The sequence below is a fragment of the Electrophorus electricus genome, chromosome 7, assembly GCF_013358815.1.
Source record: "Electrophorus electricus isolate fEleEle1 chromosome 7, fEleEle1.pri, whole genome shotgun sequence".
NCBI lineage: Eukaryota > Metazoa > Chordata > Actinopteri > Gymnotiformes > Gymnotidae > Electrophorus > Electrophorus electricus.
In genome coordinates, this window is record NC_049541.1 from 2,391,351 (window position 1) to 2,403,850 (window position 12,500).

The window sequence follows — 12,500 nt, forward strand, 5'->3', positions numbered from 1 at the left end:
TCAGGTCCCAGTACAAGAAGTGTCCGAGGACTCTAAATAACCTCCCTGGCACTTAGACTGTTCCGGAATCACGTAAACTTAGTGCACTTTCCCACTCCTGTATCCCTCCCTCTCTCTCTCTCTCTCCCAACCCTCTCTCTCTATTTATCAATCTCTATATCCTTCTGTTCTCCCCCTCCTCTCTTGCTCCCTATTAATAGATCATATGCTCCTCCCTTGTGTGTGTGTGTGTGTGTGTGTGTGTGTGTGTGTGTGTTAATGACGTGACGTCAGGCGATAACCACACGGCTGGTTGTCAGTTCTAGCTCCTGGCACCCGTGGCTTCTCCGTACCAGAGCGTCCCTCTGACCTGCACACAGTGCTCGCTGGACTGTGTGCGCGGAGCAGATCTCTCCGACACGCGCAGTGCAGAGACCTGGCCTCCACCTGCGTGACAACCGACCATCCGAAAATAAACCTGTTCTACAGTCCAGTTTATGATGCCGTGCACTAATGTACTGTGGGCTGTGCTTTATGCTAACGAGAGCCATGTGATTTAATTCTCAGAAGCCTCCCCCACACAAGCAAAAAAAAAAAGAAAAGGCTAATATAACGCGTCCTTTCAAACGCAAATATATATCTCCATCTCGCTCCAAAAGAGAGGAGGTTCCTACCCTGGAAATGGTGGAAGGGGATTTTAATTAACAACTACATGCTTGTCTGTCTGATCTAGACATGCGATCTGTGACCCTGTGACCTCTATGCCCCTATGACCTAAGATGCTGCATGGCTTTGAATGCTTGTGTCATACAGCTAGAAGACTAAGCTGTGCGTCTGTCACAGTCATCGCGTAACGCTATGCCGCGGTCATCACGTAACGCTATGCCACTGTCATTACGTAAAGCTATGCCGCGGTCATCGCGTAACGCTATGCCACTGGCTTTCAGTGCCTTCGCTGGCACTGCTATTTTCAGAGGGTCAGGACCAGGGGTTAGGCAGTCCACTCGCCCCTTGTCTCACGTCTTTGTTTCTCCTCGTCCTCTCAGATGGCACTGCGGAGACGTGGGGGCAGGGAGACCTTCAAGGACAAGAAATCTCTCACTCAGGTATTTTTTTTTAAAACCCACATCTCCATCCACCCACACGCGAGCCCCCACGTATTTAAGCCTCTGCTGCTCTCTGACTCTCACACTCTCCTGCACACATACACACAACATAAATGCGTTCTGGTACAACGTTGCTTTACTACTCGCTGCCTCGTCTGGCACATCTTTAATGATGATGCCACATCTTAACCCCCTGTGTGAACGAACGCTTCACAACTGATGGTGCCGCTACACGTGCACCGTCCTGATCGCGCTAAGCCGTCTGTTCTGTCTGGCACTAGGAACTCACGAGAAACACCTACAAAGCGAAAAGTGTAGCAATATTATTCTTCCACCAAATTCATACCCTCCCCTTCAATTTGTTTTAAAGAAAAAAGAAAAAAAAACATTAATAATGAAGTAGTAAAGAAAAGTGCTGCGGCTGGCCTGTTGTTGGGTGCGGTCGGAGTGGTGTGGTTAGAGTGGTGTGTCTAGACAGTCATTGCAACACCTGACTGGCTCAACATGGCGTTGCTGTGAAAAGTGTCTGTATATATCAGGGCATGAGCACAGCAAAACTGCCATCGCCAAACTGGCAGATATAAATGATAACATGGTTCAAATCTAACAGTAGTGTCAAATCTAATAACAGCATCGTGAGTCGAAAAGTTTTTGGGGAGCGCTGACGTGCGTCTGGCTTCTGGGTGCAGGAGGACAGTGCAGACCTACGCTGCCAGCTGCAGTTCGCTAAGGAGGAGTCAGCGCTGATGCGCAAGAAGATGGCGAAGTTGGGCCGGGAGAAGGACGAGGCGGAACAGGAGCTGCAGAAGTACCGCTCCACCTACGGGGACGTGGAGAGCCCGCCGGCCCTGCCGGAGGTGCCGGGCGGGGGGCCGCACAGCACGCGGGAGGCCGAGCTGCGCCTGCGCCTCAAGCTGGTGGAGGAGGAGGCCAATATCCTGGGCCGCAAGATCGTGGAGCTGGAGGTGGAGAACCGGGGCCTGCGGGCGGAGAACGAGGACCTGCGCTGCCAGTACGAGCGTGACTGCTTCGGCCGCGAGCCCTTCTCCAGCGTGCCCACCTCACCGTACAGTGCCGATGCGCCCGAGTCGGCCGGCGAGCTGCGCCGTCACCTGCAGTTTGTGGAGGAGGAGGCGGAGCTTCTGCGCCGCTCCGTCTCCGAGATGGAGGACCACAACCGGCAGCTGACCACCGAGCTGAACCGCTTCAAGTTCGGACCGGGGACGGGCGACGGGGGCGAGTCTGAGGGGCCTGAGGGGGCCGGCGTGGCAGGGGGCAGGGGGAGCCCGGCCTCGCCGGCGGGACCTCTGCAGGAAGAGCTGAAGGCGGCCCGGGTGCAGATCGACGAGCTGAGCGGGAAGGTGCTGAAGCTGCAGTGCGAGAACCGCGTGCTGATCTCCAACATGCAACGGCGCGACCTGGCGGCGCACCTGGGCCCACGCTCGGCCAGCCCCCGCGACAGCGATGCTGACGAGGAGGAGGCTGGCAGGACGCTGGCGCTCCACCCCAAGCGGGAGGGGCCCGTGGGCGGCGAGAGCGACTCCGAGGACGTCTTGGAGAAGACGGCCACCTCGGGGTTCGGGAGCGGCGGGAAGTCTTCAGACGCCGGCGAGCCCGGGGGGGCGGAGCCGGCGCAGCGCCGGCGGGAGGACCGCGAGATGCTTGTCGCGATCAGACGGGAGGCGGAGCGGCTCGGGAAAACGGTGGAACGGCTCGTCGTGGACACGCACAGCCTGATCTGCGAGGGGCACCTGGTTGCGACCGGGGCAGAGTCCGTCGGGTTGGGCTCTGACTTCCGGGGCGATGGAGACCCGGCCGAACCCAAACCCGACTCCCAGGTGCTGGACGTCATCAACGGCCGCATGCAGGTGCTCCGCGCGGAGCTCCACACCTTCATGGAGAAAGTAGACCACCTGGGCGATGGCCTGCGGGAGCACGGCGACGACCTTTCACCCATGCCCAACCTCACCGAGTCCAGCAGTTTCCTGTCCACCATGACCTCCATGTCCCGTGACTCACCCATCGGCACTCTGGGAAGGGACCTGGTGACAGACTTCCAGGTAGGTGATGTCACGCTATCCTTCGTGCTCACCTGAGTATCCTACGTGGCGCTCATGGTCATGTTCACCTTCTGACGCTTCCTTATTTCTGAGCCTAACGTGCACCAGTGAGACCGTCTCAGTGGTGATAGCCTCATCTTCGTGGCAACCAAAGTCCTCAACTGAAACCAAAACAATTTAACAGACAAAACTAATCACATACTATAGTTAGCATATATCCCCCAACTTGATAGACGCATACGCCTATAAAGAAGCAGCAGCAAACACCACTATATAAAAATGCTGTAAACAGTGCATTTCCACTCAGCTTAGATGACAGATTTAAGGTGAACTTTTACCACAGCAGACTGGAAGCTGACGTACATAGTGGCGTGTACACACGAGCAAACTGCTCTCGGACCGACAGACAGCCCAAACTGCTCTTTCATGGCTTCAGTCATGGAAAACTCATCACATTTTTTCTGTTGGTTTGACTTTCGACACGGCAGCGTCTGTGGTCTTGTGCTCGTTGCGAACTCATCCCAACGTTTCTCCTGTCAGCAGGCCACCTCTACCTTAAACGCAAACATTTTATATGCAGAAAGGTATTTTGGGCCTTGTTAGTTCCCTTTCCAGACTTATGATATAACTGACATACTGCAATACAGCCTCAGTTGAATGAATGAAACATAAACCGTATTAACAATTTGTCAGCACAGCACAGAAAGTCACTGTGTGGTAGCGGGTCTTATTGACACGGTCCCATAGGGCCACACACACACACACACACACACAGACACAGATACATACATACATACATACATACATACACACACACACACACACACACACACACACACACACACACACACACACACACACACACACAGAGCAATCTGCTTTAGTAGGTCACCAGAGCCAGTTAACATAAATGTTTGGTAGACTATTACATGGACCAGTAACCTACAACTTCACACAACACAGCCAAACCCAGACCCAACAAGCCTGTGTTCCTCATTCCCTAACCCACAAACCACCTTCCCCATACCTCCACCCACCTCTGTCTCTACACCTGCCTCACTTCTCCCACCTGTAACTACTTGCTGACCCGCTGGGCCTAGGTCCTGTCCAAGATAAGGCGATTCCAACTGTTGCCTGTCTCACGGCAGCTTATGTGAGTCAGTGCACTAGAACAACCTGAAAGTGATCAGCCTGTGAGACAGCTAGTGCTCAAAAGCTAGCACTCAAAAGGTAGTGCTCAAAAACTAGCACTCAAAAGGTAGTGTTCAAAGGAAGCCCTCAAAAGGTAGTGCTCAAAAACTAGCGCTCAAAAACTAGCGCTCAAAAACTAGCGCTCAAAAGGTAGTGTTCAAAGGAAGCCCTCAAAAGGTAGTGCTCAAAAACTAGCGCTCAAAAACTAGCGCTCAAAAACTAGCGCTCAAAAGGTAGTGTTCAAAGGAAGCCCTCAAAAGGTAGTGCTCAAAAACTAGCGCTCAAAAACTAGCGCTCAAAAACTAGCGCTCAAAAGGTAGTGTTCAAAGGAAGCCCTCAAAAGGTAGTGCTCAAAAACTAGCGCTCAAAAACTAGCGCTCAAAAACTAGCGCTCAAAAGGTAGTGTTCAAAGGAAGCCCTCAAAAGGTAGTGCTCAAAAACTAGCGCTCAAAAACTAGCACTCAAAAGGTAGCGCTCAAAAACTAGCGCTCAAAAGGTAGCGCTCAAAAGGTAGTGCTCAAAAACTAACACTCAAAAGGTAGTTCTAAAAACTAGCACTCAAAAGGTAGTTCTCAAAAACTAGCACATTTACTCTGTTACATGTATTTAACTTTTTGAACAAATTGTACTTTTAAGAGTTGTTTTAAAATAGGGTACTCAATACTTACTCGAGTACATTTGTGAGGTCAAAAATGTATTTTTATTCCATTATATTCATCCACGTTCCTCTGGTTACATTTTAAAATAATTTTTTACATTTTGTATTTCACAACCTGTCAAGTGTGGGAGGGTTGGTGAAATCCCCAAAGATGACCACTGAGTGCCACCGCTTTGCTTCAGTAGGGTGCCATAATGAACAGGCACATTTTCCCGAGTGGGACTCAATTGACATTTAGGAAAGTAGCTTGTAACATATCCTTTCCTTTAAGGCTCACGTGTCTGTGTATGAAATCGGTGTTCTCTCCTAATGTGCTTCATTAATAAGTAAAGTGTGATCCAAAATCAATGATGTTCTGAGAAAAAAAATGACTAGCTAGCTACATAGCTCTAAATTACAAGCAGCAGAATAAATGCATTTGCTGAACTGAACTCATGGTGTGAAGGAATTCATATCCCATTTTGAGGCATATTTTCAAAATTCTAAAGATTATAACGTTCCAATGTCATAGAAATTAAGGTTTGTAACATACATGTGCAGTTTTTACCTGCACAGCATAGGACATCTAGCTAACCAGACAGTGTAGATAGTCGGTCGCCTAATTGCAACTTAAATCAAAAGAACAGTAACGTAGTGCTAATATATTGTTAATGTAGTACTATCATAGTGTTAATTTAGTCCTAACGTATTGGGAATGTAGTGCTATTGTAGTGTTCACGTAGTGCTAAAGTAGTGTTAATTTAGTGCTATCATAGTGTTAATGAAGTGCTAACAATGTTCACATAGTGTTACTGTAGTACTATTGTACTGTTAACTTAGTGCTAAAGTAATGTTAATGTAGTGCTATCGTAGTGTTCATGTAGTGCTATCGTAGTGTTCATGTAGTGCTATCGTAGTGTTCATGTAGTGCTATCATAGTGTTCATGTAGTGCTAATGTGGTGTTAACGTAGTGCTAATGTGGTGTTAACGTAGTGCTATTGTGTTACTGTAGTGTTCATGTAGTGCTATCTTAGTGTTATCTTGTAGTATAAGCTTGTGTTAACCACCAACCTCACTTCAGAGGACTACTTAGACTTTGTTAGCTATTATGCATAGTTAACTAATCAGTGAGGCTGTCCTACAGAGAGGGAAGATGTATATAAAACAACAGAGTAGAAGAACACAACAAAAACAGTACCAACACTGACAAACACCCAAAATGTTTGTGGCCATTAAAAAAAAAAAAGCAGTTTAGGGCAGGGGAATGTTCCCTTAAGAGCTAGGCATTCAGTGGGATATGGGACACGTCTCCGTGTATATGCTATAGGGGATCCGGGTGTGTGCTGTGTTTCGTGTGATGTAAACGCTGACACACTTTCGGTGGGGATTGATTATTTTCCAGAGGTTCTCTCCTCTCGTGCGTCTGCGCAGCTCACGGAAACTATAAAGTAAAAAGGTGCTTTCCTTGAAGGAATTTAAAGGTTCCCCATCACCTCCTTAAAGTTTTTTACTTAAATCCTAAAATGTTGCTTAGGAAATTTGAAATGGTTGTTTTCTCATTCATGAAACACATCTCAGCATCAGAGTTCAGACTCTTTTTTTTTTTTTTTTTTTTTTTTTGCCCAAAAGTGAGTCCAGGTCTTCAGAGTTTCACATTTTGTCTCGCGTTCTTTACGGGAACTCGCTGGTTAAGTTGGGTGGCTGTCATTTTGGGCACAAAACTAAACCAGACGCCATTACAGACGATCTCTGCATCAAGCAGGAAGCCACAACACGCTGCACATTAGTGAGGCGTCAGATGCAGCTCACTGGTAAACAGTCAAGGCCTTTGAAATGTCTTTAAGGCTCTTCACGGAAAATTGTACTTCACCTGCATGCTGCTTCCACAGCATGGCTAAGGTGGACACACACACACACATACACACACACACACACACACATACACATACACATACACACGCGCACACACACACACACACACACACACACACACACACACACACACACACACAGATGCATGCATGCTTTTTAGCTCCTAGCGTACTGCACAGTTTTGGTTGTTGGTTTTTAGACTCGTATCCCTCATTGCATGCGCTTCATAACAAGTGTTTTGCGTTCTTTCCCTCCCCCGGCCCCTCCTCCTCTCCTGATCTCTCTCTCTCTCTGTCTCTCTCTGTCTCTCTCTGTCCCTCCCTCGCTCTCTCTCCCTCTCTCTCTCTCTCTCTCTCTCTCTCTCTCTCTCTCTCTCTCTCTCTCTGTCCCTCTCTCTCTCTCTCTCTCTCTCTCTCTCTCTCTCTCTCTCTCTCTGTCCCTCTCTCTCTCTCTCTCTCTCTCTCTCTCTGTCCCTCTCTCTCTCTCTCTCTCTGTCCCTCTCTCCCTCTCTCTCTCTCTCTCTCTCTCTCTCTCTCTCTCTCTCTCTCTCTCTCTCTCTCTCTCTCTCTGTCCCTCTCTCCATCTCTCTCTCTCTCTCTCTCTCCATCTCTCTGTCCCTCTCTCTCTCTGTCCCTCTCTCCCTCTCTCTCTCTCTCTCTCTCTCTCTCTCTCTCTCTCTCTCTCTCTCTCTCTCTCTCTCTCTCTCTCTCTCTCTGGGTTTCCGTCAGGTGTTTCAGCCCTTGGTTCTTTTCCTCCTCATCCTCACGCTCTTCTCTTCCCTGTCCTACTCCATTATCTTTAAGCTGGTTTTCCTTTTCACGCTCTTCTTCGTCCTCTAGCGGTCTCCGCCTCTGTGTCTTCAACCCTTTGCCTGTCGTCATGGTTTTACTTTTCCCCCCTTCTGCTCCATTCTTTATTCGCTCATCAAATTCTGCCTTTGTGGCGTTGTTGTTGTTGTTGTTGTTGTTTTTATCGTTGTGTTATTTTTTTTTATCTGTTCTGTCGTCTTCTGGTCGTCTCTGCGTCGTCTCTGTTTTGTCGTTCAACAGTCGACTCCATGCATCTCCTTCCCCTCGACACCACCCGTCTCCACCCAACCCTGTCCCCCTCCCCTGCCCCCCCCTCTCCCTCACTCACAGTCCGGTCGGAGGCAGGAGCTGGAATGGTCCCTGAGCTGGCCGTCCGGCTCGGAGTCCCTGGGACCCACCGCGCCCAGGGGAGCCCCTGCACTCAGTAGATACGCCAGGTCCCACGGTGGCAGACCCGAGGTCAGTGCCTCGTTCGTCTCCCTCCAGACTGCAGATGGCGCTGATGAGTTTTCGTTCTGTGTTGGTCTTCTTTAGAGCCAAAAATGAGACCCGAAGATGCCAAGCTACCGAACTGTACGAAGAGAAACCGAGACTTATGAAAGCAATAGAAAGTAGAATGTTTTATTTATCCAATTTTTTTTTGACAGTTTGAATAAATGCAGAAAACCTGACAGGATATTGCTTTGTGTTTCTCTCTGTCACTGAAGGAAAAGGAGCTCAGAACAGAGCAGTTATAGACACGAATCACTTTGGGTCAAGTTAATATACATTAAATTACAAAATGATCTCAGAAGTATCTGATTTTCATAATCCTCAGTTTAAACATAAAGCAGAACATTGTGATACACAACTTTTAATTGACCTAATAGAGTTATTGCTGTAATTTACCAGTTTCAGATCTTAGATAAGATAAACGCGGAAGTCGTCCTGCAAAAAAAAAAAAAAAAAAAAAAAAAAAAAAAAGCCCAAGCACCTGTTTCATAACAAGCACAGAGTGAGACTGCTGGTCACATGATCACATGCCATCATCCAGAGGTCACGCCAGAGGTCATTCCACTCACAGTCGCTGCTTCTAATGTAACATCGCTTTGATTTCTCATTGCTGGCGTTCATTTGCTTCTCATGCAGTGTAGGCACTTTGCGCTAGCGGCACCAGCGTGCCTCTGTACCTCCTGTGAACGGCGGTGTCCGACGAGGCGTTTGTCACGCCAGTGAAGGAGCACTGGCCCAAAGATGAAGGAGTGCGTGTTACACCTCTGTCTGCCACATGAATGCTTCACGGTTTCATTTAACCTTCATTAGCATTGTCAACAACAGGGTCATGCCCTGCAGTGAAAGGTCGAAAGGTTACAAAAGCTCGCAGAAAATGCAAAATGACGCTGCTCATCTGACATGGCAGCATGAGATATTTGTCTCTGCTCCTTTACGGACGTTTCTGTCCGCAGCGTTTTGACATTCGACCTGCTGGCGAGTTAACGTAACGTTGCCGCGCCCAGCGAGTGTAGCGCGTGACCTTTCACCTGCCTGCATGCTGCTGTGTGCCGCACGCATTTCAATGTCTCTCATGCCCGTCGCAGAACGAGACGTTATGTACGTCTCGAGGGGTAACCACGGCAACGCACGCTTTGCCTTTTACAAAGCAGGAAAAGAGAGAGGCAGGAAGCACGGAAGGCGTTTTTTTTTGGCGGCAGGCGAAAGCAGAGGTTGTTACGCGGCCGTGGGGTCGGACGGCGCAGAGAAACCGAACTCCTTCACGTTTCCGCCGCTTCGTACCTATCACAACGAGGAACCCAGGAGGGTGTTATTAGGACACCTGCTCCCTACAGAGCCGGATAAGAACGAGGCCACTTGCCGCTTTCTTCACACTTCACTTCCTTTTAAAGGGGAACGGGATCGTGTACACTTCGCTTACTTTAGCGGAAAGGCCTGGAGAGAAGTACAAGGAAGAATTTCTACTTATCTGAGGATGTCGGAATTTCTGTGGAGAGAGTGAGTAGTTAAAGTCCGGTGAACTCCTAGACATCAGAGCAGAACCTTTTAGTGGTTAGAAAGGAAGGTTTGTGCCCATGGTGACGGATGTGGAGACGAGACTGTGTTCTGTGTTGTGTTCTGAGACCACGTCTTTCTGTGTTGTGACGGAGAGCAGTTTCGGGACGTGGGCCTTCCAGATGTGGGCACCCCTTCCAGGGAGGTGCAGCTCTGTGTTGACCCCGAGAGGAGACAGCGGGTGGGGCAGGACAGCTTGCCTGCCTCCGTCGCTCAGGTAGGGGCCCACGCTGTGTAGGACGCCGTGGCGCGTTGGGAAAGGTCACACATCAGCCCACCCCTATGCCCCACCGGCACTCTCTCTCTCCCCCCACACGCTTTCTCTTTTCCCTCACACTCTCTCTCTCTCTCTCTCTCTCTCTCTTTCTCCTCTCAGGAGGAGGACAGGAGGCGTGCAGAGGCGCGGCAAGGCCTGGACCTGCAGGGTCTGCAGCCGAGCGAGCCGTCATGGCCACAGGAGCGAGCTCAGCTGCAGCAGGAGGTTCGGCTCCTCCGCCAGAACACCGTCATCGTCTACATGAAGCTGCGCTGGATCCTCATGCACTGGAGGCTCGGCCGCAGGGCCGACGCGGCCGACGAGGGGCTGGCCACTGTGAGTTTGAGCCAAAATGGCCGCCAATGGTAATGTGAAAGGAAATGAGCGAACCATAACAGCTTCCTTACACAGGGCCCTCAGTTCCTGGGAAGTAAATGTGACTAATAATGTTCGAACTTGCTCTGCTGGAAAATGGCAGCATTAAGCATAAAAAAGCCAAGAGCTCCCTGTCATTAAGCCGAAGAGAAATGACGTATTTACAGTTAAAAGCTTCATGAGTGTTCGTAGTATAACTGTTTATGAATTATTTTGCATAACCTTTACGTTAGTGCAGTTGTACATTAATGCACCTTCGATGTTGCCTGGTTCACCCAGTATGAGCACCTGGAGAGCATTCCAGAAGTAGGGGCGGAGCCTGGAGATGGAGGGGAGGAGCACAGAGACAGCGGGGCGGACCAGGAGGACATGGAGTGTCTGCAGCCCATATGGGGAAAAGTCCCGGACCCTGGACCCTTTATACCATCTCCTGAAAGATTCCATTATCAGAAACAGGTAAAAACACACCATCCTGTGTGGGAATTTAGAGAGGCTTAGGGCTGGTGTGATGGGGTTCTCTGGGGTTTTGGGGTTTAAAGTAATGTTTTTACTTCTTTCCCCCTGTGGTGGCCTTTGGCTGGGGCAGCGTTGTGTCTTTGAGAAAAGCAGGGTAGAGGCAGGGTAGAGAAGGCCTCCCTAGCCTCTCCCGGGACACTGGTCCCCGGCGAGCATGGATTGGCCAAGCCGGAAGCTTGACACCGACCCGAGAGCTCCGTGTCTCAGCCTCCATGGTCTCGTTCCTGTGGAGGTGTGAAATGTTCTGTGCGCTCTGTTATCCCAGAGCTGAAACGCACAGCTTTGGATTTCTGTTTGTTCTAGAGCTCTGGTTTGTCCTGCCAGTGCGAGAGATGTTTAGTCTTGTTTGTACGTGCTCTTATTGTGATGTCTCAGACATGTATGTATGTGTGTGTGTGTGTGTATATATATATATATATATATATGTATGTATGTGTGTGTGTGTGTGTGTCTGTATAACTGCATTTCTCATGCAGTTGATGAAACAGAAGTGGCATGCATGCATCAGACTAGTTGTTAGTCAGACACACCTCGTTATTGTGATTGTGAGATTTGCATTAAAGGGGAACGTTGAAAGCAGCTTTTCCAAGAGGTTCCCCACAGCGTCTGTCTCACCTGTGCTGCTGCCTGTCTGACTACCGTTGCTTATACATAGACAGCAAGGTTTTACTAATGAAACCGTAACCCCTTCTTCAGAACACAGAGAAGGCTCAGGCTGCTGTAGGCCCGCCCCTTTAGTGAAAATCATGCATTTCATTGGTCAGATTTCCAGTCATTTTGCTAATAGACTTACAGAGGCCGAGACAGAGAGGGAGTGTAGCAGAACATCAGTTTTGGTGAGTGTGTGTACAGGCTCTGGTGGGAATGAAAATACCGGCAACGGTGGAATTAGTCAGTTACTGTCTCCTGACTGACCTGGCGACTCCGACGTCGTCTGCTTCACGCACCGCGCGCTCAGACCCGCATGCTCTCACACCTCCACGCACGTGCACAGATTGCTTGCTTTTCGCATTCTAATGGAGGCGAAAGTAGGAACCTCCTCTGAAGGCTCCCTCTCTCCCAACTCTTGTCAGTCTTTCTCCTCCCCTCCCCTCCCCTCCCCTCCCTCTCTCAGGTGGAGGACAGCAGGCGGGTCCTGCGTGCCCTACGTTCTCTGCTCGAGGAGCTGAGGGCGGAGCTTCGAGAGGAGGCCCAGAGCCGCTGCCAGCTGCAGCAGACGCTGGCCAATGAGAGAGCGGCCTGGGAGATACAGCGCGCTGAGATGAGGAGTCGCCTCGCGCAGGTGCGGCCACGCCCCCTCCACAGACCTGGGTGCTGAAATGCAGTTCCCCACACACACACACACACACACACACACACCTGTGTACAGGCCTACAGCTACACACACACAGCACGACAGTTGTGTATAGGCCATGCCAGTTACTCAAGCATTCAGTAGTGTCTGTATATTAAAGGCAGGTGTGGGCGACAGAGTCTCTGCACTGGTGGTCAGATCATACGTTTACTGCCTGGACGCTCCAGGAGTGAGGTTGGATACCTGGATACCTGCTAGACTAAGACAGGATCCAGGGAACTCTGTGGATTTGCATAAGTGAGCTCCAGTCCCATGACAGAGTGCTTTTATTAGACATATACTGATGTATAATACTGGT

General features: G+C 49.8%; 1 protein-coding gene across 2 annotated transcripts in view; it reads left to right on the forward strand.

The window, feature by feature from the left end:
- LOC113581937 (microtubule cross-linking factor 1) overlaps positions 1 to 12,500 on the forward strand; it is a 51,312-nt gene that overhangs the window by 25,508 nt on the left and 13,304 nt on the right. The window contains exons 4-10 of one of the 2 annotated variants that reach the window (XM_035528234.1): positions 1,026 to 1,085; positions 1,775 to 3,145; positions 7,986 to 8,114; positions 9,802 to 9,918; positions 10,078 to 10,293; positions 10,612 to 10,788; positions 11,963 to 12,130. In XM_035528234.1, coding sequence (XP_035384127.1) covers positions 1,026 to 1,085; positions 1,775 to 3,145; positions 7,986 to 8,114; positions 9,802 to 9,918; positions 10,078 to 10,293; positions 10,612 to 10,788; positions 11,963 to 12,130 — 2,238 coding nt within the window. The remainder of the gene's footprint in view (positions 1 to 1,025; positions 1,086 to 1,774; positions 3,146 to 7,985; positions 8,115 to 9,801; positions 9,919 to 10,077; positions 10,294 to 10,611; positions 10,789 to 11,962; positions 12,131 to 12,500) is intronic. The other variant, XM_035528235.1, reaches the window with a different exon arrangement.